The sequence below is a fragment of the Ursus maritimus genome, unplaced genomic scaffold, assembly GCF_017311325.1.
Source record: "Ursus maritimus isolate PB19 unplaced genomic scaffold, ASM1731132v1 scaffold_14, whole genome shotgun sequence".
NCBI classification, from domain to species: domain Eukaryota; kingdom Metazoa; phylum Chordata; class Mammalia; order Carnivora; family Ursidae; genus Ursus; species Ursus maritimus.
Window position 1 is genome coordinate 33,423,776 of NW_024423786.1, and position 27,400 is coordinate 33,451,175.

The 27,400-nt window shown below is 35.9% G+C and overlaps 1 protein-coding gene across 13 annotated transcripts in view; it reads right to left on the reverse strand.

Annotated features, from left to right (window-relative positions):
• CCDC66 (coiled-coil domain containing 66) overlaps positions 1-25,424 on the reverse strand; it is a 52,662-nt gene extending 27,238 nt beyond the window's left edge. For 3 of the 13 annotated variants that reach the window (XM_008703639.2, XM_008703637.2, XM_008703642.2), the window contains exons 1-8: positions 25,335-25,424; positions 23,683-23,747; positions 23,007-23,032; positions 14,131-14,575; positions 12,489-12,654; positions 12,223-12,326; positions 10,420-10,541; positions 9,872-9,973 (exon numbers count right to left, since the gene is read on the reverse strand). In XM_008703639.2, coding sequence (XP_008701861.1) covers positions 9,872-9,973; positions 10,420-10,541; positions 12,223-12,326; positions 12,489-12,654; positions 14,131-14,575; positions 23,007-23,032; positions 23,683-23,747; positions 25,335-25,345 — 1,041 coding nt within the window. In that variant the 5' untranslated portion in view covers positions 25,346-25,424. Of the gene's footprint in view, positions 1-9,871; positions 9,974-10,419; positions 10,579-12,222; positions 12,327-12,488; positions 12,655-14,130; positions 14,576-23,006; positions 23,033-23,682; positions 23,748-25,334 lie in introns of those variants that run through there. The other 10 variants (XM_008703641.2, XM_040628666.1, XM_040628667.1 and 7 more) reach the window with 10 other exon arrangements.
• Positions 25,425-27,400: the final 1,976 nt, after the last annotated feature.

Below are 27,400 nucleotides of genomic sequence, written 5' to 3' on the forward strand. Positions count from 1 at the left end.
TTAAGGACTGCGCCACCCAGGCGCCCCCACCACCGCCTTTGTTTTTAACAGAAACAATGACAAAGCTCCTAGTCTGTAAGCAATTGCTTTGATCAAAGGAAGGAAATATTTATATAAAAGAAAAAAATCTTAATATCTCATGTATTCTTACATTTTTCAAAGAGATAAAAACCATCACATTTCTTTAAGCTTAAAAGAACCACTTCAAAAGGAGTATTATCTTATCTTCAGGTAGGTAAGTGAATAATTCTAGCTCTAAAAATGTTATCTTAAGAGATGAAAATGGAAAAGAAAAACAAATGGCCCCTTTGAACTTCTTACAAGACATTCTCAACATGGCACTCAATCACCTTAGAACTCTGTCATCTGTTTCTTACGTCTGATTTAACCAGATCTGGTTTCAAGTCTGTTTTTTCAGTTTGCCTTTTTAATTTGTTCATTTGTTTTTTACATTCACATTTGAGTGAAATAATATGGTATTTGTCCTTCTCTGACTTACTTTGCTTAGCATAATACTTTCTGGCTCCATGTTGTTGCAAATGGCAAGATTTCACTCTTTTTTATGGCTGAGTTATATTCCATTGTATATATACCATATCTTCTTCATCCATTCATCTATCAATGGACACTTGGGCTGCTTCCATAATTTGGCTAATGTAAATAATGCTGTAACGAACACAGGGGTGCACCTATCCATTCGAATTAGTGTTTTCATATTCTTTGGGTAAATACCCAGTACTGCCAATTACTGGATCATATGGTAGTTCTATTTTTAATTTTCTGAGCATACTGTTTTCCGCAGTGGCTGCACCAGTTTGCATTCCCCCCAACAGCGCATGAGAGTTCCCTTTTCTCCACATCTTTGCCAGTACTTGTTGTTTCTTGTGTTTTTGATTTTAGCATTTCTGACAGGTGTGAGGTGATATCTCATTATAGTTTTCATTTGCATTTCCCTGATGCTGAGTGATGCTGAGTATCTTTTCATAGGTCTGTTGGCCATCTGCAGTATGTCTTCTTTCAAGAAATGTCTGTTCATGTCTTCTGCCCATTTTTAAATTGGATTACTTGTTTTTTTGTATGCCAAGTTAAGTTCTGTATATATTTTGGAGACTAAACCCTCATCAAGTATATCATTTGCAAATACCTTCTCCCATTCAGTAGGTTGTCTTTTAGTTTTGTTGTCTCCTTTACTGTACAGAAGTTTTTTATTTTGATGAAGACCCAATAGTTTATTTTTGCTTTTGTTCCCCCTGCCTGAGGAGATGGATCTAGAAAAATGCTGCTGTGGCTAATGGCAGAGAAATTACTGCATATGGTGCTCTCTTTTAGCATTTTTATGGTTTCAGGTCTCACATCTGGGTCCTTAATCCATTCTGAGTTTATATTTGTGTATGGTGTAAGAAAGTGGTCCAGTTTCTTCTTTTAAATATAGCTGCCCAGTTTTTCCAATGTGTTTCTTTTTTAAGTTGGAAATTCCTTCAGACAAATTTCTTAAGGCAATTCCTTCATGAATTGGGGTAAATCTTGTCAAATACTTTTTGTGTACCTATTGAGATTTCTTTTTTAAGTAGGCTTGATGCTCAGCATGGAACCTAACATGGGGCTTCAACTCACAACTGTGAGATCAAGACCTGAGCTGAGATGAAGAGTTGAATGCTTAACACACTGAGCCATCCAGGCGCCCCCGCCAACATATTTTCTTTCATTATTAAAATGGTATACCTGTGGATTTTAAAATATTTCCTTAACTACCTAGGAAAAATCTTAGTCATGACATATTATTACTTTTAAAAAATACATATTTGAGAGAGTGACAGAAAGCACAAGAAGGGGAAGGTCAGAGGGAGCAGCAGACTCCCCACTGAGCAAAGAGCCCGATGTGGGACTTGATCCCCGGGGCCTCTGGGATCATGACCTGAGCCAAAGGTAGAAGTTTAACCAACTGAGCCACCCAGGCACCCATATTTATTACCTTTTTATATATTACTGAAATTTAATTGGTAATATTTTCTTTAGAATTTTTGGGTGTATATTCCTGAATAAAATAAACCTTATTTTCCTGGCTTTAGTATCAAGTTTATATTGGTCTTGTACAATGAATTGGGAGCTATTCCATATTTTTACCATCTGGGTATCTGAATAAACTTGGAATTTATTCCATAAAAGTTTGGTAGAAATTGTTAGTAAAACCACTTGGACATTTTACTTCCCTTGTGGGGAAATCTTTCTAACCAGATCTACATTTAACAGTAACAAGACTATTCAAGTGTTTCGTTTAAGTCAGTTCCTTTTTTTTTTTTTTTTAAGTAATCTGTACACCCAACATGGGGCTCAAACTTACAAGAGTCACATGCTCTACCAACTGAGCCAGCCAGGTGCCCCCAAGTCACTTACTTTAAGTTATGATTTTTACAGTAATTTCTCCATTTCACCTAAGTTTTCAGAATTGTTGGCATAAGATATCCACTAATAAATTATCTGCTAATAAATTACCCCACCTGCAATTATGCCATTTTCTCATAATTTTATCTTCTTGATCAGTCTTTTCTAGAGATATATTTTGTTATTTCTTTCAAAACAGGCAACTTTCAGCTTTGTATGTTATGACTGGTACCCCTATTTTCATGATTTCTTCTAATTTAATCTGTTGTTCCTTTTTCTAACTTAATATGGACACCTAGCATACTGCTTAAAAGGTTTTCTTTTCTAATACACTTTCTCTTGAATTTTTGATGTGTTTCTGGTGTGTAACCATTATCATTTTGTTCCAAGTATTTGTGATTTCCATTATAGTTTTTTTTTACTCAAGTTACTCAGTGTGATTTTTAATTTCCAAATACGTATGTAGTAGTTAAAAAACTCTTATTAGTAACTTCTAAGTTACTTGTAGTTAGAGATCACTTTACAATAGCTATTTAAATTTTATCTGAATCTTTATGTCCTAACACAAATCACTTTTTGTAAATATCCATGTGTGCCTGAGAAAGTATTTCCCAATTGTTGAACAAAGAATCTGATCTGTTGGGGCACCTGGGTGGCTAAGTAGTTAAAGCGTTTGCCTTCAGCTCAGGGTCCTGGGATCGAACCCCGCATCGGGCTCCCTGCTCTGCTGGGAGCCTGCTTCTTCCTCTCTCCCATTCCCCCTGCTTGTGTTCCCTCTCTCGCTGGCTGTCTCGCTCTCTGTCAAATAAATAAAATCTAAAACAAAAACAAAAACCTGATATGTTAACTAGGACCAACTTGCTATTCTGATTTCTACACTGAAATCTCTGTTTAAATAAAGAATTTATAAGTTTCTCTGCTGTTTTAGGGTGCGTGGGTGGCACAGTTGGTTAAGTGTCTAACTCCTGGCTTTGGTTTGGACTGTGATCTCGGGGTCGTGAGATCAAGCCTTGCATTGGGCTCCATGCTCAGCACAGATTCTGCTGGAGATTCTCTGTCCCCCTCCCATTCACGGTCTCACTTTCTCTATAAAATAAATAAATATTTTAAAAAAATTTCTCTGCAGTTTTAACAATTTCTCAATTCAGATATTGAAGTCTTTATTTGAGTCTACCAATTTTTGTTTCATATATTTTTATCAGGTTCACGCACGTTAAAAATTGCTATACCTTCTTGATATGCTAAATCTCCCATCTATATTTACAACCCTCACCATCCCTAATAATGATTTGTCTTATTTTTATTAGTGCAGCAATAACAATTTTATTTTGGTTAGCATTTTTTTGATCCTATTGTTTTCAACCTTGCTGTATTCCTATGCTTTAGGTGTGTCTTGTATTCTAGAAAGTATCTAGATTTCTTTATTCTAATCAGTAATTTTCTTAATTGGTGAGTTTTGCTTCACCTAGATTTATTATATTTATTGATACATTTGGTCCTATTTCTACCTTAATCTTACATTTCAGTTTACCCACTTTATTTTTAAGGCTTTAAATTTTTGACATCGAAGATATCATCTTCTAATAAGAACTTTAATATGTTCGCATATCCTTTGATCTTGCCATCCTCTGCCAACACATCAAGGTTGGTATTAACTAGACCTTTCAGTTATTAAGGATATATATATATAATTTTTAAAGATTTTATTTATTTATTTGACAGAGAGAGAGACAGCCAGAGAGAGAGGGAACACAAGCAGGGGGAATGGGAGAGGAAGAAGCAGGCTCCCAGCAGAGCAGGGAGCCTGATACGGGGCTTGATCTCAGGACCCTGGGTTCATGCCCTGAGCTGAAGGCAGACACTTAACGACTGAGCCACCCAGGTGCCCCAAGTATATATTTTTTATAAAGATAACAACTCTACCAAGGTAAATAACCACAAATCTCTTGCAGCATCCCTTAATTTACCTTACCTTTTTGGTTAAGCACTTCATTCAAAACTGGTTTCAATGTCATCTTTTAATAAAAATCTTCAGAAGACTTTAATGGCTGAGGATCTTTTATTATCTATCATAGATACATAGATAATGATAGCTTGGCTACATATGAAATTCTAAGTTTTAAGTTCTTTCCATCAACTTTGAAAATATGATTCCATAGTTATCTTGTACCCAGTGTTGCTGCCAGAAAAAGTGAAGCTCAAACTTGTTCTTTTATATACTGCTTGTTCTTTCTTTCTGCAGGCCTTTAGAATTTCTTGGTCTTCCATATTCCTAAATTTCAGGTTAGTATGTATAGTGAGGTATTCCTTATTCTCTTTTCGGGGTGCTCTCTAGCCCTTTAAATCAAGGGTCAGTTAATAAACTGATCTCAATTACTTTTTCAAGTATTTCCTCTCTTCTCCAAATTTCCCTCTTGTTTGGAGGGAATGTCAGCATTTCTATTTTCATTTTCATACTGCCTTAAAATTTTTTCCCCATTTGTCCTTTCCTTTTTCAAGATTTTTAAAAATATATATGGCTTTCCAATTATTTATTCATTCCCTAGCTCTATCATTCCCACTATTTCTCATCTATTATATTTTATACTTTATTGTATGTTTCACACCTAAATTTTCTGCATGGTTGTCTCTCTTCCATGTTCTCACTTATAACACTTTCCCTTACTTCTTTTATTATATTCATTAAACTAAATTTATGAATTCATCTGTCCTAATATTTTTGCTTCTGTTAGACTCTGATATCCTCTATCTGCACTGTTCTTCCTTTGAAATTGTTGTTCCTCTAACATTTATGTTATTTGCAGCAGTTAATTTTTTTCCTGGCATTATCAACCAAACTTGTCCAGCAACGAACAGCCAATATATTCAGTAGCAGCAATGGCAGAGGAGACTAGCCTGGCCCTAGGATGGAAACTTCAGGCACTAAAAACAATCACTCCCCTCAGAGCTTCTTTTTTGAGAACACTCCTTAGATTGTAACCGTAATTCACCAGACAAGCGAGTATGAACAGGAAGGGGCAGAGTAGTCTCCACCTGATCTTCCAAGTGCCTGCAAAGAAGTAAGATTTAAGCAAGGACTGGCCCAGGATTTTATTCTATGGGACAGCTAGAACAGAGATCTGACTTACAGTAAATGTGAGGCACTGTTTAAGATAATGACATTAGGGGATGGGGGGAAGCATATTAACAAGAACAGAATTCCAACCATTCATTTCCTATTTTCTTCTCCCACAGAGATGGTGGGTTAACTTCTACCACACGCAACCTACCAATTCAACAAACCAAAAATACTCGTTTTTCCAGTATCTTAGGAACTGACCTTAAGGGCAAGTACTAGCAGTTTACAACCAAGGTTCAGAATCTTGAGATGATGGGATCTTAGTATTTTTAAGCTTGTAAAAGCTTATTTGTTGTCAGTATTTTCTGCTTAACTTTAATTTTTGGTTATGTTTTTCTTATAACATTATAGCAAATTCTGTGACTTCTCTGTTGATATTTGAAAATTTGATACACGTGTTTGTAGAAAACAAAATTACTGATACTTTTATTGTCCAAATACTCTGATAATACCCTAGTAAAAATGTGCCTCAATTTCTCATATTTATTTTTGGCTTACAAATCACAAAAATATTATTTTTACATCTTTGTTATTGACTCTACATTTTAGCAAAAATAATTTATTATGGGGGTGCCTGGGTGGCTCAGTTAAGCATCCAACTCTTGATTTCAGCTCAGGTCTTGATTTCAAAGTCATGAGTTCAAGTCCCATGCTGGGCTCCACTCTGGGCATGGAGCTTACATTAAAATAAATAAGTTAACAGCTTTCTCTCCCAAAGTAATGTTTCTAAAATTACTAGCAATTTTGCTTTTTGTTTTTTTTAAATTTTGATTGGCTTATATAATCTATTTTTAATAATGTGTAATTTTATTTCAAGTGTATCTCTTTTAAGGTCTGTGGGGTTCTCATACCTCTGCTTTTAAATAAAAGATTTTTGACCTTTCAGAGTTGATTTTTGTTTTCTGTGTGTACAGATTACACTAGCTATTCTGTTTATAATTAAGCTAGTGGTTATCTTTGCTTTCTACATTCTTAACCTTTACGTGGGTTTCAGAATCATAATTAACTCTGTCTTTATAGAGAGATCATGCAACACATCAACACAAAAGCATAAAGCATAAAACAAACAAAAGCATAAAGAACAAAAGTGGAATGTTTCCCTTTGCTTCCATTACTCTCTCACCAGACTTAGACAATGCCAACAATCTGCTTTCTTTTATGTATTCATATTTGTTGATACATCGTCCATATTTTTTTCCCTTTAAACATAGAAATGGTTATATCATATGTACTGTTTTGCAATTTACCTTATTTCACAAAGTCTCAGAGACTTTGTGGAAGCTATATAGTCCCTTTTTTTAAACCACAAATTCCTTACTGTGTTTTAATTCTGATTCATTTTCTGACCCAGAAATAATCTTTAAAAACTTCTTTAAAAAAATGAAAAATCAGGGAAAGATCTTTGGGAGAAATATTTTATCAATTCTTACAGATCTGAACATATCTTTATGCTCCCTTTACATGTGAACATGTTGTTTAGGCATTAAATTCTTTGCCCCAAGGGTATATGTAGGGTATCTATTAAACCCTATAAACACTGTTCTATTATCTACAGAGGAGAAATTTAAGGTTAACTTGATTTTTGTTCTGTCTTCTTATTTTAAATGCTTGAAGAAGTCTATACTTGTTCTTGAAATTTTAACAGTTATTAGGATGTATATTTTTAAATCAAAGTAAAAGTCAAAAAAGGAGAAGACACATATATATTATCCAATTATGATTATGCATACATATTAATGCATACATATATATATACATATTAAGATGACATTCATATGTATTATTATTGGGTGTGGTGCCTGCTTAAGATTCTCTCCCTCTCCCTCTGCTCCTCCTCTCTCCACACTGCCCCTCATACTCCACCGGCTTGTGTGTGCTGTCTCTCCCCCCCAAAAAAACAAAAAAAACCAAAACAAAGCAAAAACCAAAAACTCTCTTCTTAAAAAGAAAAGAAAATTGGTAAAAATTTAACAAAAAAAATTAAATATAAAATACCAGAGGATCCAACGATTCCACTTATGGGTATATACCCAAAAGTATTAAGAACAAAGCCTCAAAGAGATTATGTGTAAACCAATGTTCACAGCAGCATTATTCCACAACAGCCAAAAAGGGGTAACAACTCAAATGTCCATCAACATTTGGATGGATAAACAAAATGTAGTTGTTATAAACACAATGAAATATTATTTAGCCTTAAAAAGGAATGAGATTCTGATATATGCTACAACATGGATGAACCCTGAAAACTTAATGGTAAGTGAACTTTGTCAGACAAAAAGATTCAAATATTACAAAATTCCACTTGAAGGTATCTAGAATAGTCAAATTCATAGACAAATTAGAATGGCTGCCAACAGTTAGGGGGAGGGAAAAATGGGGAGTGTTTAATGGATACAGTTCAGTTTGTAAAGATAAAAAAATTCTGGAGGAGGACAATGGTGATGGTTGCCTGACAACGTGAATGTACCTAATCCCTCTATACTGCACATTTAAAAATTACTAAAATGGTAAATTCTGTGTTATGTGTATTTTTCCACAATAAAAAAAAGGTTAAAAAGGAATAAAAGTAGAAATTTTTATTGGCCAAATGCAGAACTATGGTATGGTGGTAGCAATAAGAAGCTTAAACACAATAGTTCAAAATTACACAGTACAAAAGAATGTTTGGGCTGAACAATACAGGGATGAGAATACAGGCCCATTCTACTGGGGGAGGTGGGGTAAGACTGAGAATCAAGAAAAAAGAGGAAGGGAAGCTGGTGAGATAACTGACCCTGACCCTGAACAGTCTCATAGCTCCAAATGGATCTGCTTTGTAAGTTACAAATAGAGTAAACCTTCATTGAACACTTGCTATTTGTCAGTCACTGTTCTAAGCATTACCTGGGTTTTAACAAAATTGGCCTTAGTGACTCTGCCTGCAACCAAATTTCTGCTCCTCTTAATTACATGAAAATGTTAACTTGATATTCAAATAGATATAAATAGTTCTGGCTATGGCTTGGATTTCTGAAACCAACTGTTTTCAGATATTTAAGGGGGGTTTTTTAGTTACACAGTTAAATTCACTTCCCCTCAATAGCATATCTCCAGTATCTTACCACATGCATACATAAATGCATAAAAACTACATTTAAACAGTATGAGGATGAGTAGATAATCATACTCTTTAACCACTGTTTGTCCAGCCTTACATTTAGTGTGTTTTACTTTCTAGTCCTTCTCCCATTCCCAACTCCCATATCTCCTGTGAAACACAAATAATTTTATTGGTTTTTTGGATTATAAAAAAGGATGCATGCTAGCATTTAAAAATATATACAAAACATAAAAACACCTAAAAGTCACCTCATACGGCTATTTGCATTAACAGTCATAGTATGACTCACTCACAGATAGTAAACGACCTAAAAAAATGGTGCAAATTAAGCAATAATAAATGATATACTAACATTTCAACTTAAATTTTTTTGCTAACTGAAAATATGTTAATATTTTTATGCTAACTGAAAATATGTTAATATTTTTAGTATTAAAAATTCTTCAATCCTAATGCTGAAATGTAAATAAGCTAACAACTGATTCTTACCAACTTCACAAATAGTTTTAGTTGTAGTTTTTAGTAGTATCTGCATGCATCAATTTTTAAACTCTACACTCAAAATTATCATCCAGAGGTGCCTGGATGGCTCAGTCAGTTAAGTGTCCAACTCTTGATTTTGACTTGGGTCATGATCTCACGGTGGTGAGATTGAGCCCCACGTTGGGCTCCACACTGGGAGCGAAGTCTGCTAAAGATTCTCTCCCTCTGCCCCTCCCCCACTTAAAAAAATTATCATCCAAAACTATAGATCTCTGCAAAATGTCTTCTATCAAGGCTAATTTAGTGCCTTTCAACAGTCAAAGTGCTTTAGGGAATGTGGAGAAGTACAATTCAGATTTCATTCCTTTCATTAATGTAAAATTGTCAAGAACTACAAAGCTCTTTGATATAGGCAAGTCAGCCCTATATGGAGCAGAACAAACAGCCATGAAAGCCATGCAAACAATCTAACTTGGCGGGGTTCTTTAAGAAATCTACCAGTGCTAAAAAGTCTCTCATCAGAATCATCCCTTTAGATTACTACATTATTTTCAGAATACATTTGTTAAAATGTAAATGTTCACTAGGAAGGAATAATTACTATATGTATAAAAAAGAAACCGTTCATAACTTTTTTAAATTTAAGGAGCATACTGCACTCAGTAAAAATTAACTGGTAAGTAAAAATAAGAGTATTAAGGTCCACTCTTTTAAGGAAAATAGGTAATATAAAGATCAAGTACTAAAGGGCTTATATATTCAATGTAATGACTCTTATGACTTACCTCTAAAATCTGACTAGCTCTAGGTAGTGGGTGCCCATCAGCCTGGACCACTGTTATCTGACTGGGAGACTGTGACAGAATGCTGGAAGAGCTAGCGTAAGTCTAAAAACAAAGAGAAAACAAGGGTACTTCTTCTCTGTATAATATTAAACACAGGAAAAATTTAAAGGTCACTAAAACACTACCTAAGGAACACCTGGTGTGTACTTATGCTTGATAAGTAATGACTTATGTTTGATATAACCTTGTGGCAGATACCACATGGTCAGTGGCAGAGTTTCGTAGTCATCTAAAAAATTGCAGAGCTCTTTTACAAGAGCCTAAAGGAGGTGCCTCAGGCCTCTACACTCACCTACATAGTAAGACAATTTACAGAATACAAACAGAGACTAGATGAGGTCATAATTAAATTCAAAATAACACTGTTTTACAGTAACATATGAAAAATAACTCTTAAAAAGCTTTATGATATGAACATGGCTTAACATTTTAAAAAGTAAAATTAAGATGTCTTATATTCCATAAATGCTTCATTTTGATACTCTTACCTTAGACTGGTCAAGAATTTGAAAATTTTCCCATATTATTTTATCACTTTCAAATTTTTTCCAAGGATTACTCCATTTTTCAGACGCTTCTTTTTCTTTCTTCTTTAAAGCAACCTGTTCATCTGTAAATAATGTCCTTTTTAAAAAAATGTACAAAAACTGTAAAAAAAAAATCATGTAAACAAATCATGACCTTCTTAAAGAGCGCAGATTCCAACACAGATCTAATCAAAATTGTTTTTTAGGGAGATTAATTCAACAAGACAGAGAAGAATTTTAAGAGATATGGAATAAAACATTTAACCAGAACCAAACTGGATATAAAATGTTTATTATAATTAGCAATAAAAATCAATTTTTTTCAGAACAACGTATTTTATATTACGCAAATTACTGTGAGGTTCTACTGTCCTGTAATGTTCATTCGATTACTACTAAGAGACTGAAAAGATAAACCTCTGGATTCAGAGAACCCTAGAATCAAATCCAAGTTCAACCACTTCCTATCTACGTAACTGTGGGCAAACTGCTGTTCATCTTCCTAAAACTCAGTAAATTTTACTCTTCTGTAAAATGAGAATAGTGCCTATTTCAGTACAGTGCCTAGCACAAAGTAAATACGTAATAAATGTCAGCCACTATTATTCATAACTGCTGAAGAGTAAGAAAACAAAATCTTGGGTCTAACAAACTGATATAAAAACTAGGCCCCAAATCCATCAGTAGTTCTTAAAAATTCAGAGACGTATAAACTTAAATTTCAAGAATATTAATGAAAGCATGATTTCAAGAAAGAGAGATGTGCTTTTTTTAATAGGGTCAAATAAAAGAAAGTAAACTTTTTAGATAATAAAGCATAAAACATTTCAGTCATTTCCAAGTAGTTCCATCCAACTTCAGAAGTTTGGTATTACAGTTTGATAAGCAAAATTTGTATTGAAAGAAAATATTTAAAACTGAAAGTATGATATACACACATCAAATCGCGAAACCTTCAGATACTGCTATCATACATTTAATTTCTTCAAACTTCTGTTACCTTGACTTTCAATATCAATTCATTCCCAATTTCTTCTGCTTTTCTATCGCTTGTCTCAGCAGTGTTACGGCTGCCTCACAGAAAGACTTCCTAGTTAAATGGAGGGTGAAGTCCATCTTTATGCTTTTAGTACAGCTATTCTTAAAAAGTACAACTGTTACTTCATATATTTTCCAAATTCTGACACCTAGACCATAAGTCTAGTCCAAGAAGAAACAAGAGTTTCTTAGTTACTATCAATATTCTAAGATCCTAACAAAATGATATATTTTTCTGTTATACGGTCTACAGGATGAAAAAAAGCAATAAGCTCGTTTTTGTAGGGAATATACTTACTGATACCATATTAATGATTCTTGATCAAAGTGTTTTATTTTAAAGAATGAACTCTATTTTTAAATAAAACCATCTTTAAATCCATAGGATTTCTACAATGGAAAAATATGAAAATGGATTCTCAGGAAATGAGAAAAGTTTAGGAATCTTTGAGCTCCAGAATGATACTGATGACATTAATACTTATTGTTCATCTCTGGTCTTCTGGTACACACCAAGAGACTACCAGGCAAAAAGACACAACCTAAAGGAATATAAAACCACAAAGCTTTTTTATTGCAGCAAACTAGCCTAGATGGCAAATGTTATAAAAAAATGTTATAAAAAAAGATTTTTTTTTATAGTATCATACTGAAAGATATATTTCAACCTCAATATATATTCCTTAAGGCAACAAAAGTATAATAAAAGGTATAATAATTATGTACCAAGTTCTTTCTTCCACTGGGCTTTCTTTGCTTCCAACAAACTTCTGTCACGTTCTCTTTCCCCCAGAGTACTGAATATGTCAGCTGGTTTCCATACATTCTCTCTAAAACACAAAAAAATAACAGAAATCTTAATATATGCTTCTATAGAAGCTACTCCATAAATATTAAGTAATAAACTTAAATAGCTCTCCGTCTTCAGAGTAAATATTTCACATGAAAGTCAAGGAAAAGCAAAACCACAGTAACAGATATGAGTTACATACATGGCAATTTTCTGCTCATACTGCTTAGATGTCTCTTGATTTTTATTTAAAACAGATTTATTTTCATCCAGGACAGACGAAAGAGCCTCAGTTTTTTGGAATACTCCCATAACGTTCTCATCCTCTGGCTGATTGGAAATACTGTTTAAATGTAGACTGCCCTGACCTATGAGGTAAAAATGCATGTTTTAAAATGAACACTAAAATTGCATGTGTTACAATACCTTATTTTGGCGTACTGCTACACACTTTAAAAACACTGCCTTACAAATTACCAAAGTAATCACCTCTCGAAGCAGTCCTTCGGTGGGTATTATGATTCCCTTTTGTCAAAAAAGGAAACTGAGCCCAGAGGTTAAATGGTCCAGAGATATGGCCATTGCTGTATAACCTCTTGTGTCTAACAGGAAAACAAACAAGCAACAACAAAATTTCCATTTACTCTTGCTAGCAATATTTTTACAAATAATATAAAACACAAATCACAACTTAAAGAATAAATGCAAAACTGGTTTATGAAAAACTCATTACCTTGCCCTGATTTTTCTCATTTAGCTGGGATATCAATGGAAAACTTTATATGGACCACTGCCTATATGCCTCCGTTGTATCTATTTCCAAATGTTTTATACAGGCTCCTATGCTTGGCTCAGAAATTACTCTAATTCTTCTTAATGTGCTAACTTTCCCAATGAGGAGAAAGTATATTTAATATGCAGGTCATTATTTGATTAGATAAATGTTGCCTTCAGCTTTGTTGATATTCTCTCTCATTATACGTAATAAGTTTTTATTTTTTGTTCTCTAGGCTACAATTCTAGCTGTAAAGACCCAGATCCCTCATTTTACAAAGAATAATCTAGACCAAGACAAGTTACTCCAACTTGAATATCTTGGGAATGTACAGAAGCTACCTGTCCCCAAATCAGTTCTGGGGCCTCTTCCTGGTGACTGTTAATGTTATTTTTATTTATTTCATTATTGCCTAACAAAATTTTAATCACATTTCTACTTGTATTAATTCCTTAGCTCAAAGCTAAAGAAATCAGAAGGCTTTTAAAAACATAATACAATGCCCTGACTAATGAAACAGAAGACATGTTAACATTCTTCTACTTCTTCCAAGTCTGTATTTTATATTGGTTAAAAAGATGGTGCTGCCAATCCTCAGCAAGGATTAAGGGTCAGGAAAGGTACAATGCAGGGGCCAAGAAAATAATCCTTTTCAGCAACTCAAGTCAAATACTCAAAGTAAGGTTCCTTCAATTTTCACTAGAAATACTATAGTGATTTTTCAGAGCATTTTATATAATTATTTTTAATGTAAGTAAAGCTTTCTACATTCTGGAATAAGTACAACATCTTTTTGTACTAAGATCTTTACTCTAGAGTTCACGAAACTGGGTTTCTTAAGGCTATGGTACCATAATTGTAATACTCTGAGCATTAATCTTAAAATACGGCATATTATAGCTATAAAAGTAATTTTGCACGAGAATGTTCTCTAAAAGAATATTTTAAAAGATTATTACATGGTAAATCAGAATTTCAGAGGCACAGTTATGTAAAATCCAAAGAATGAGAAATTCTAAAACACATACTGGTAACATTAATATTAATTAAAACTTCAGAAAAACCTTACTTGTTTCCTCCTTTCCATTTTCAATCAGGGAAATAGATTTATTTCCTTGGTTCACAGACATCAAAATCTGTTGTAGTTGGTCTTGTGTTAGACACACCAAATTGCTCTTCATATTTTCAGCTGTAATGTGCTTTTTGCAAAGCTTCTGTTTAGCTACTACAGATGTATTTATCGTGTTTCTAGTCTTCTGTATATTGGGGGTTGCAGGTGAAATCTCTTTCTGGACATAAAGACAGTCTTTATCTACATACTGCTTGCATATATCCTTAGTGGGTGAAAAAGTCATACTATTTTTTTCACCTTTTGCCAGTGAAGTTTCTGAACCCATTCTCTTCTTTTGCAAAAGTTTTCCACTCCTTATACAAGTATTTTGGGTTGATTTCAGAATGTATCCAGTTTGTTTTGTTCTTAAAGGACATTTTGCAATCTTGGTCTTATTTCCCATCTGTTAAAACACCAAAAATGTATTCTTTATAACAGCCCATGAAAAATCAACAATTATCTTTACATAATCTGTGATTTCAGGCCTCTACTTTTTTCCACTCTGCTGTTAAGACACTATATGCATGAGACACTAACATTTAACCTTTGCAAATCTTCACTTGAAAGCTTCATCAATAACTGGAAATTATTATTTTTCTCTACATAATGAATATAGAACTTTTATTCTAGTTGTTACAGGACCTCTCCAAACTCCAGCTTTGAATCTCATGTCATGATTATATCACTCAGATCACCTCTTTTCTTTATAGGTATCTACAGACCTGTGAGTTAGTAACATAGGTTAGTTACTTCTTGAATAAATTAACTTGTAGGTCAACATCCCTCTAACATAACTCCTATCTTAATTATTAGTGCTTTCATATCCACACAGATCATTCTTCCAATTTCCTGGCCTCTCATTTCCTTGAACTATATTCTTGTCCTCCATGCTACCTCAGGTTCTCATTCTCATAATGGTAGATACTAACCTTGTATCTACTCCTAACTGCAATCCCTCCATAATCTCAATTTCAAGTATGGCACAATGACCCAACACCCAATTTTCCCCAGCTCACTTCCTTGCATATCCCAGTTCTGATAATTCTTTAACTCAGCTGGGATCTATAATCTATTTATCCTACCACCTTCCTCTTGTCCTCCCTTACCAATATTAAATTCCATGATTAGCCATAACCACCACCGTCTTCTATTCTCAACTTCTCTGTTCTGACATACATGCTTTGCAAATCCCCAGACTGGTAAAATCTAACTCTTCACCTGCTCTGTGCCCGCACCCAGGAAGAAAAACACAAAGCCACAATATCTAGTTTCACCTTAAATACATAATCCAAAACAACAAATGGGCCCTTCATGCTACTCAGCAGTTACGATTTCACAAATTCATTTACTCTCTCATTCTTTTTTTTTTTTTTTTAAAGATTTTATTTATTTGACAGAGATAATGACAGCCAGCGAGAGAGGGAACACAAGCAGGGGGAGTGGGAGAGGAAGAAGCAAGGCTCATAGCGGAGGAGCCTGATGGGGGGCTCGATCCCATAACGCCGGGATCACGCCCTGAGCTGAAGGCAGACGCTTAAAGACTGCGCCACCCAGGCGCCCCTACTCTCTCATTCTTTTAACAAGTTTCAACTTTCTCCTCTTTCCCAAAACTAACACTTTCTCTTTCATATTTATTCTCAGCTGAAGATCTTGATCACTATTTCACTGAAAATCTTACAAAGAAGCATTCAGAAAAAACTTCCAAGTTTCTACCACTTAATCTGTACCAGCATTGTACTCATACAAACTGCTTGTACTCCTGTTATTTGTAGATATTCTCATAATCCTTTCTTTCTCAGGGATCTCTCTCTAGCAATTCTTTGCTTTCTCCTGAATCATCAGCTGTTTCTTTCCTGCTAGATCACATCTTTATCATCTTTAAGAATGCATGATCGGGGCACCTGGGTGGCACAGCGGTTAAGCGTCTGCCTTCGGCTCAGGGCGTGATCCCGGCGTTACGGGATCGAGCCCCACATCAGGCTCCTCTGCTATGAGCCTGCTTCTTCCTCTCCCACTCCCCCTGCTTGTGTTCCCTCTCTCGCTGGCTGTCTCTCTGTCAAATAAATAAATAAAATCTTAAAAAAAAAAAGAATACATGATCCCACTTTCTCATCTCCCACAATCCTATTCCAGCCAAGCTTTCACCCACACCACTCCACCAAAAATGCTCATCGTCATTAATAACTTTTTACATTGCAAATTCAGTGACTGATCCACAGATCATCTTACCAGACTTATTGGGATTATTCTTCCCATTTTGAATCACTTTCTCTACTTCATTTCCTGAGGATTCCACAATTCTGGTTCTTTGCTGTTCCTTCTCAGTCTTTACTGGCTCCCTTTCCCCCAAACCTCTTAAAGTTGCTTAGTCCCAGGATCTCTTAGCTCTAACTCACCTCGTTCACTTGCTAATTTCATTACCCTGGTTGTTCTAAATATTATCCATATGTTGATGACTCCCGAACTTGTCTCCAGGATGGACCTCTCCCCTAACTTGAGGTTCCAAACACTTCTACTGGGTTAACAGCCATTTAAAACAACAAGCCCCAAACAAAACTCTTGATCTCCCACATGCCCCTAAATTACTTGCTCCCTTCAGTTTTTCCCATCTCAGCTACCCATGACAAAAATTTTGGAATTATCGATTATTGTCTCAATATGCCAGCCACACTTGTCATCAAACCTTGTTTTGCTCCATCTTCAAAATATATCCTAAATCTGACCACTCCTGAACAACTCTCTTGCCAACCCTCTACCCCAAGACATCATTAGCTCTTGCCTAAGTTACTGAAAAGCCTTCAGATTTTGCTTCTGCCCTTGCTCTCCCAGTAGGTTCTCAACACAGCCGCCATAGTGAGTACCTTAATAGGTTAAGTCAGATCATGTCACTTTCTTCAAAAGCTTCTAATGGTTTCCTATCTTACTTAGGAGGAAAAACTGAAGTTCATACCAAGATCAAAAAAGACTAATGATCTGTGCACTCTTCACACTTATCCCCTTACCTAATCTCTCTGATCTCATTATCTATCTTAGCCTCCAGCCACATGGGCTTCTTGGCTACTCCTTGAATTCAACAAGAACCTCCAGTTTTAGGCCTTAGCACTAGTCAATCCCTCTAACTGGGACATTCTTCCTTCAGATTCTATATTGTTCATGCACTCACCTCCTTCAAATCTTTGTTCCAACATCAGTAACTCAATAAGGTCTTCTCTGACCACCCTATTTAAAATTGTAGGTTTCATTTTTGGGCAGTGGCGGCGGGGGGAGGGGGTGTTATCGCAGCTTTCCTGTTCTACACTCACACTCCCACCTACCTAGCATTCCCTTTTCCAAAGACTGCTGTGCCCCTGAAGTGACTGTGCCTCTTCTTCCCCTTCTCTCCTTTATTTTTCTCTATAGCAATTTTCATCTTGTAACATTCCATATTTATTTTGCTAAATGTATGCCCATTCAACCCCTTTCCAATGTAAACTCCCTAGGGCAGAAATTTTTGTATACTTTGTCCACCACTATCTACAACCCCAGTACAGAACAGTGAGTGGAAGAGAGTAGGTGTTAAGCAAGTTTTTCATTATCCTCAACTATACTATTTTAAAAACTGAATTATATCTCTCCCCCATATTTGTTCCCCCTTCCAAAATATCCCACTTCTGCAGCACTGTTGTTCTCATCTCTCAGACCAGTAAGCATGGAGTCATCTTGAACTTTATTCTCCTTCATGGTCTTCTTTAGCTTTTGCGCAAGTACTGGTCATTCCTTCCTTCCAAATATCTTTTTCTCAACATTTACATGATGATAAGCCTAAATTCAGGTTTTCATTACCACACTACTAGATTACAGCCTGCCTATCTCATATCTTTATAATCTGTACATTTTGGCAAACGCAATTAAATTAATTCAATGGTCACTCAATCAAAATTAACTTGCTTTTTATGTGCTCACCAATATGGAAAAGAGCTAGAGGTAAAGATTAATAAGATACTTGCTGTCAAGGAGTGAGGTAGATACCACATGACTTTCACCCAGCTTATATCCCAACTCTCCTGGTCTTTCAGTAACTTACAAAATATATAACCACACTTTGACCAATAGCCAATTCCATTTCATCCTACTTTTCAAAATGTACCTGCATTATCAGCCACAAGATCTGTTTATTAGCCTCTTCATCTCATCTACATCCTATTTGTTCCTGGCTTTAGGCTTTTGATAATACCAATACCACAATGTAAAATGCCTTTTTACCCTCCCAACTTCTGGCTATTTAAAAAAACATTCTTTTTAACATTTATTTATTTTAGGGGGGGAAGGGAGGGACTGAAGGGGAGGGAGAGAGGGAGTCTCAAGCAGACTCCGCAATGAGTGCAGAGCCTGATGTAGGGCTTGACCTCATGACCCTGAGGTCACTACCCGAGCCGAGCCAAAACCAAAAGTGGGACACTCAACCACCCAGGCACCCCTGAGGCTATTTTAATATAACTAATTCTCTAAGTGAGAGGTGGCAACCTCAAATACCTACTGTACATTAGGCTTAGGAGGAACTGGGATGAGCTGAGAGCATTTTTCTATCTAAAGGAAGCAGCTACCACTCAGAACCAGCCTACGCTGCCAAACAGGAACCTGAATCTGCTTGCTAGATTACCCAATATTTCAAGAGAACCAAAAATGTCAGTTTCTACATTAAATTTTCTAATTTTTAGATATTGACAATTCACTCTAGTTTTTGACCACCACTATGTGGATTAAGCAAATTAGCAGCAGACTGCGCATAGCTTTTACAACTGAGCCCTACCACCTCATTCTCTAGCTATAGCTCCTACGATGTCACCTTTCTTTGACTCATATTGGCCTTTTTTGGGGTCGCTGATAGTTGAACATTTCCTATCTCTAATCAGTTGCTCATTCAAACTGCGAAGTGCAGTGCATACCATTAACATATCTTGAAAGTCTCTCATTTCTGTCCCCTTTTTTCCATTTCACTTACCACTACATATGTTCAGGAACTCCTAAAACTCTCCCTGAACTGTAACTGGCCCATAACTGGTCTCCCCATTATAATCTGTCTTTACCAAACCGTCCGAAGCCCTTTCCTACAACACAAATTATACTGTATGGACTCTGCTTTTCAAAAATTCTTTAATGCTCCCTACACACAAATCAGTAAAGTTCAAACTCTTTGAGTATACATTTAAACTCCTTAAGACTGTAACCCCCCCCCCAAGCTTTATGTTCTACACTTCCCCAAGAGACACACTATTCCCCAAATGCAAATTATGCTATCTTGGTGTTTTGCCCACTATTGTCTAAGCTTAGAATACACTCCCATACCCCCTTACCTATAAATATCTGCCTCATCTTTTAAGTTCTAATTAAAATGTCACCTCCTTTTACGAAGCTTTCCCTGGTCTCCTCAAACCATAAAGAGCTGCTCTTTGCAGTGTTCTCTGCCTTTTATAACCCTACCATGGCATACATTGTATCTCCCTGTATTGTATAGTTATTTGCCTGACTGATACCCCTACCTCCAGAAAACAAGGCCTAGGTTTTACTCATTTTTTTCCTGCTCAGCCACAGAAGAAACACAGCCAAGAATGGCACTCCACTAAAATTTTATAGCTTCAATAAATCCTTTTTAAATAGAAACCTACTAGTTGGAGCTCTAATTTATGTAGAATTATCTGGCTACATTCCACTTACAAAAGAAAAAAATGTACCAAAAAAAATCTTCTGAAAATATTTAATAAAAAGGGGAGGGGGGCAATGACCTGGCATGAGGTCCATATACATTCAGCTCAACTCTGATTACTTTGGGGGGGGGGGCAGAGGGAGAGGGAGAATCCCAAGCAGGCTCCACAACCAGTTCAGAGCTCAAAGCAGGGCTTGATCTCACAACGCTGAGATCATGACCTGAGCCAAAATCGAGAGTGGGATGTTTAATTGACTGAGCCACCCAGGTGGCCCCTGATTATTTTTTGTAGCTAAACAGCAGGAAAAAAACAACAAATGGAACCAGCAAAAAATCATGAACAACCAAATAAATATTCAATTACGTTCAGGTTACTTAATAAGAAAAAGAAATCTAGCCCAAATAATTCCCCAAGTGTTTACTAGATCAGACGAATTTTAATAGATCAAAGAAGAGTCTTCATGTCATAAAACATTTTTATGTAACAAGTTGCTCTTTTAACTAGTTTTAATTCTACCAATATTTTTTTCATAATACAAACAAAGTCAATGCATTGGTTTAATATCAGCTGAGTTTACCATTTATATGGGGCCAGGATCCCAAGGCCCCAGAAAGAATCAGAGAAAAGTAACATTTTAAATTATTATATGCTAGTTAATACTAATATTGTATACACCCTTTAGTGTGTCACTACTTTGATTCTCACATGTAGAAATACCTGTGGAAAAAAATTTTTTATATTTCAACTAATTTATGAGACAATTTTAAGCATAAGACTTTGGAATTTGTAAATTACTCATGACACTGAATCATTAATATTTCTTTCATTTCTCCTCCAATAACCTTTAGAAATTAAGATGGTAACAATCTTTACTTCATATTCCTTACCACAGGTTTTTAAAAATGCAGAAGGGATTTTGAAAAAATTAAGAAAGTACTCTGACCACACATGCGTTAAATTTGATGACGATGAGAGTTCAGTTGGGTTTAAAGAGCACACTGTGACGATGATAGTAATTCAACCTGTGAGGAAGGGGAAAACCAGAACTCTAAGTAGGTGCTGTGGTCACTCAGGAACGTCTCCCAGTAGAAAAAGAAAGTACTATGAGAAGAGAATTCACCAATAACTTATGGAAAAGAGAATCCAACATATAGCTGCAGAACTGAGATTTGGGAGATTAAAAAACAGATTTAAGCAAAAAAGACAAGTACTACTGTTGTGTATTTTTTGTCTTCTATAGAGTAAAGAAACGACAAGGAAGATCTCAGCAACCCCTATAAATATGGGAAGAGAAACTCCTTAAAATAAAATCAATATAGAGGAGAGACTTAGGTGTCATCAGTATTTTTTCCAGCTTTATTAAGGTATAATTGACAATTAAAAATTGTACATATTAAAGTGTACAATTTGATTTGATATATGCACACACTGTGAAACAGTCACCACAATCAGGCGAATTAACATATCCATCACCTCACATAGTTATCATCATCAGTACTCTGAAGTCCCCAAAGCAAAAGGAATAAAACCAAACAATTTGCTCTAAGACAGTAAATAACAAGATCAACATCGGCTGAGACACATTATTCTGGAAAAAAGAATCCTAGAATAAGATATTTCTAGTGGAAATATTGCTAGTAGAATCTTGTAATAATTCTATCAAAAGTCCAAAACTAGTTAATTTTGTTATAAGCATGAAAGGAGACCACCATATGTTCTAAGTTGGTTAAAAAGACAATGAAATGTCTTCACAAATGTGGTACTAAAGCAAATCCATTAAAGACCAATGAAAGGGGAAAAAAGCGAAAGAGAAAAGAGGCCAGGGGAAGACGGAAATCAACTATGACAAGCAATTTTTATCTAAGATCTCAAAAAGGAGTGCAGTATTTGTTAATGTGACTCAAATAAAATAATTAGTTGCAGTATCTTAACAGAGCAGGACCTGGGGTGCCTTGGTGGCACAGCCAGTTAAGCATACGACTCTTGGTTTAGGATAAGGTCATGATCTCAGGGTTGTGAGATGGAGCCCAGGGCCTCATGTGGGGCTCCGCACTCAGTGCAGAAACTGCTAATAGTCCCCTTTCCCTCTGCCGCCCTGTAAAATTACTTTAAAAATCTTTAAAAAAAATTTTTTTTAAATAGTCCAGGACCAGGAAAAAATATACAACTTGCATTCTGACTAAAAAAAAGCACACAACATATATAGCTATATACCATATTTAGGAAGAAATAACTTTTATAACTAGCATGTGGATTTACTCTGATTATAATCACTCGTTTATGCTGGATACTCAATCAACTTCCCCTTAATTAAACCTGGAAAAAATAGCAAAGCCATCAAGAGCTCACAGGTGAAAAGTGCCACATCATTCAAATTGAGTTCTATTCAAGAAACACAAAGAAAGACTTTAAGATGTTACAAAGATAAAAGAAAAAAGAGGGCTACAGTAAATTGTGGGAGAGTTGAAACTTCTGCTGATATGAATCTAAAAATGGAAAAAGAAATAGGGAACAAGAAAAGTAGGATATCAAAAAGTTGTTAAAGTGGTAAAGGCATTTTGGGTTCCTGATAAAAATAATTTAAAAGGAAAATTATCATTAAGCTCAAGTATGATCTCTTAAAAGAGAAAGCAAAATGCATGTACGAATTTGTCAATCAAATACACCGTTTTGGTGTGGGAAAGCGAAATTTGAGTACGAAAAGAAAAATATTTTCATTTTAAAGTGTGAATATATATTTTTAGAGATCACAGGAACCGCACTGTCTGGCATAGTAGCTACTAAATTCACATTAAAAATTAAATAAAACTAAAAATTCACTTCCTTAGTCACACTAGCCACATTTTAAGTGCTCAATAACCACACAAGACTTGGGACTGGCTACCATCTTGGAAAACACTGATCTTAGAACATTTCCATCATCACAAAAAGATTTATTGGACAGCACTGATCTAGAGAAAGAGTTCTATATGACTTTTTAAACTGAAAAATTATGATCCCATTTCTGTGAAAGAACCTGTCTGAAAGCAAGAGAACAATAACTTCTCATTATCCCCTAGCCCTTATAATATATTGATAGGAATTATTTTCAAACCACTGTAAAGAAAACCACATTTTACATTCAAAAACAGGTCAGATCATTTGGCTTACCTTCACAGAATTTTTTGATTTACATTCTACAAAAGAAAACAATAATTACTGAACTATCAAACAAAAATATACTAAGGCAGTCACAAAAGAAAATTTTAATTAGCATTGTTTTAAGAAGATATTTAGAAGAAATGTTAACCCCCAAAGCATTAACTTTAGGTCCTGTTTGAGTGTTCTAACTTTTACAGTGTACTTCAAGTATTTCTATATCATTTCTCTTTATTTTCCAAGGTAAAACTATAAGCAGATCAGAGAAAAAGAAAATAATGTGAAAAAGAAGACTACCAAAGTATCCGGAGTTTTAAAACTAATACTAAAAATGACTTTAGCAACTGTGGACTTACTACAAATTTAATTTTCTTGAACAACACACTTTACATGCACAGAACATAATTACACAGATTTCACCTAAATTATTCATTATGCAATTATGAATATTAATATGAAATTTACTGAAGAATTAAATTTTATGAATAAATACTGACAGTGGTAAGCAGTGATGTAATCTGACTTTACTTAGCTAAAAATAAATCTGAGAAAGTTGGCCAAAAACAGCTTTTTGCAAAGTATCATTTTAAAATTACTCTATTACAAGCAAAAAGTATATTAAAGTCGTGTAAACTTTATGTAGGAAATTTAAAAGTTAACATTTTAGATTTCTGGTAACACAGCATACCATATGGACACAATATTAACTTGGTTTTTCCATCCAACAATTCAGTTTCAAGCTTTAAACCATCTCTGCAAAACAAAAGAAAGTTGTCATTTTTAAGAAGCAGCAACATTTTAAATAGAAATGAAAGGCTCATTTGAATCTTGAAAGTAAATATGTTCTTTTGAATCTATACAGGAATCTTGTAAATAGTAAGCCACTTTTAATAAAAAAAGTTTTCCAATCTGAGATAAAACGCTTAGGGAAAAACTCCTGAAACTTTCCAATGATGCAAAGAATTTGTTATCTTTAACATGAAACTTCATTTTCTTACTGGTAAGCAATAAATTCAATCATCATAGCATTATTTAACTCTCATAACTCTAGACTGAAAAGAACGCTTTTAAAAAACTCCCCACCTAAGTTAAAGGAGCACATTATCTATTAGTTTCATAATGATGTCATGACTAACACACTCTACGGCATGCTACAGCATTAAGCTGAAAGTGAGCTGTTAACACTGCCACCAGGATTAACTTTTTGAGCATAGTGATAGTTTACTATCACAACAATAAATCTGTAATAAACTCTGGCTGTTCTAATTTATTTGTGCATGTCCAATGCAAGAGCACAGTGTAACAGCAGACACTGTCAAGGAAACTTGAACATAAGATCCTAATAAAAACTCCACTGAAAACAAAAATAGTCCACATTTAATTCACTGTTTCCTAAGGCGGGGAGGGGGGTGTCATTAAACATCAACAGAGACAAAAGTGATGTCCAAGAGACAAAATTAAATCTAGCGGGCCAGACAAGGAAGAGAAAGGTTGGGAAAAGTCTGATTGGTAACAACGAAATTTGCAGTGTTGCTCAGTAGAGGACATCAAAATACCCCAACTTAATTTATGAAGATAAAACACTGGAAAAAAATGGGTTTTAAAGGTTTCCCTGTGGCAGGGTTAGAACAGTTCGTGTTTACGTCGGTGAAACCGAACAAACAAAAAACTGAATCCGAAAAGCATGTCTGTTCAGCATCATTGCACTGTAAACTCCTTCAGGGGCAGACTTATTTTTCTCTCTCCGCATTCTAGCACACAAAATTCATTTGCTAAATGATGTGCAGTAGTCTGAATTGGGTGACTTTTCATCTTCCTAAAATATTAAACTTCCCAGTAATGAAAACCCTGTAACAGTCCTTTTTATTCAACCACTACTTAATGAGGGTCTATTAGGGGCCAACCATTGGCAGGGCATCGATTCCAAGACCCGATTCCTAGCAGTACCATCGTTAAACTCATCTGGGCGCTCCGACAGCCTGCAAAGACGCCAAAGCCAGAGGCGTTAAGGACCGGGGGCCTGGGCCAGGATTTCTCCCGGGAAGCCGCTAAGCTTTATCTCTCCATCTGCCCTCCCCGCTTAACGCCTCTTCTTCCTCTCCACCCTGAGGTCAATGAGAGCGCGGAAAGGAGGTCCCGGGCAGATTTACTCCGAGTTATGATGGGGAAACGCGGCGCGGGCAAAGGCCGTCCCGGGCCCTTTGCCCCCTCTCCGCCTCAGGGAGCCGGCAAAGCCGTTGAAGGCGGCGCAAGCTAGGAAGGAGTTCCACGAAGGGCTCCAAAGGCCAACCCAGCTTTACCCCGTCTTTACTAAAGACCACCCTTCTCGGCCCAGCTTACCCCAAGTTCATGGCCTGACCTCTCGCTCTCTCCACAGGACGCTCAACCCCCTGTGTACGCCTGTTGCCGCCGCCGCTCAACAAGCGCTGCGCCGATTGGACACAGTGATGCCGGCGAGCTGGGAGAACGGGCCAATCAAAGCTCGGCGTGCTGGCGGGTGCGCTCGGCGGGGGCGAGGCTGCGGGGCCACGCCTCGTCTGCCAGGCCTGAGACCCTCTAACCCACTGAGACTTGGGGACTGGGGGCCTTGGTTCCTCGGAGTTGTAGCACCCCGAGTTCGCTCGGAGCCCTCAGAAAAGGGCCTCAGCTCAGGTGTAGGTAGAAAAAATATGAAGAAACAAAAAGCATAAACTTTTTAGGAAATGAATATTTTCCGTATTTTACATTTGCAAGAGAGGTTATTTGGGTATGAAATAAGTTGGAGGGCAGGGTGTTGGGGAGAGACTCCTAGGCCGCGTACAGGCTTTGTCTTATTTCTGACTTTGACCTTAGCATGAAGCCTGGTACCTTGTAACTCTTTTTAAATTGCGACAATCACAAGTAGTCAGTAAATTTAGCTCTTTTGTGCCAGACGGGGATCTAAGCATTTTGTTTCTGGAGCTTTACAACATTATCCCGGAGGCACAGAGAGGTTAAGCAACTCGCCCAAGGACTAGCAAACAATTTAACCCCAGAGCGTTGTTCCGAACTATAACTAGTGTTGTATGAGTTGAACTCCGGTTCATTCTTAAAGATCTAAATTTAGACGTCATTTCCTCCAAAACCTCCTCCGGAATCCACTAATGGGTAAATCAGGAACCCATTCTCTGCACCGCCCCCCTTAATCCCTGCCCTTTTGATCAGTGTACGAATGCATTTAAAATCCTGTGTCAGAGTGAGCTTCAGAGGGGCAGGTCGTTGATGTCTTAAACTCCCTAGCTGCAGCGTCTGGCACTGAACAGTGTAGACCGCAAATAATTGTGAAATGAAAGAACAGCAAAAATAAAAAACGCCAACAACTTTATTAAATTTGACTGAATGCTATTTCATGATGAGGATTATAATGCAATTACTAAAAGTTCACAGTTTTTCATCTGTCTGCTCATAAGATTTTTACAAACTATGCTTGTAATGAATGAGGCACATTGAATTCACGGGGTACATTCTGTGACAACTCAGAGATCTTTTAATATTCGCTTATGTACCTGGTCTGTGGAAGATATACTTAAATAAACATTTGTTAATTAACTTGACGGAATAAATGAACATGTACCAATGTACATTTGATCCCTTGCTTTCGTGTGTATTTTTTAAGGAATACTTATCTGTGCATAGGGAAAAAAAGGCTAAAAGGATGTAAACCAACATGTAACAGATACAGTGGTGTGCTTTCAAAATGTTACTTTGTTTCTAACTGTTATTATTATGAAAATATTTAAATAAAAAATGACAGAAGGGTACAATGAGCACCTATATATCCTCTACATAGATTTGATGATTGTTAATATTTTGCCACATATGCTTTCTCTCTCTTCCTCTCTCTCTCTACCCACACGTGGGCAGGCACACCCATATATTGCCTGCTACCACACACCTTTTTTTGCATCACCATTTGCAAGTTACAGATGCCATAACACTTTGCCCTTAAACACTAAAGTATGTGTCTCTTAGGAATAGGAAGTTCTCTTATATAACCATGGCACTATTATTGTACCTAAGAATATTAGCAATTTCATGATAACATCTAATGTTCTGCCTGTATTTAATTGTCCTCACTTGTCCTAAGAATATCTTCAATAGCTTTTTATTTAGAAAGCTAAAGTCAACCAAGGATTACACATTACATTTGGTTGTTAAATATCATCTCTCTCTCCCCCACCAGAATAACAACATAGTATATTTATTACTAAATGCTTAGCAAATCTCTACATCTTTCATTTTTATTGTGGAAATATAATGAAATTTGCCATTTTAACCATCTTAAAGTGCACAATTCAGTGGTACAATGTTATACAACTATCACCAATATCTATTTCCAAAACTTTTTTTATCACCCCAAATAGAGACTCTGTACTCATTAAGCAATA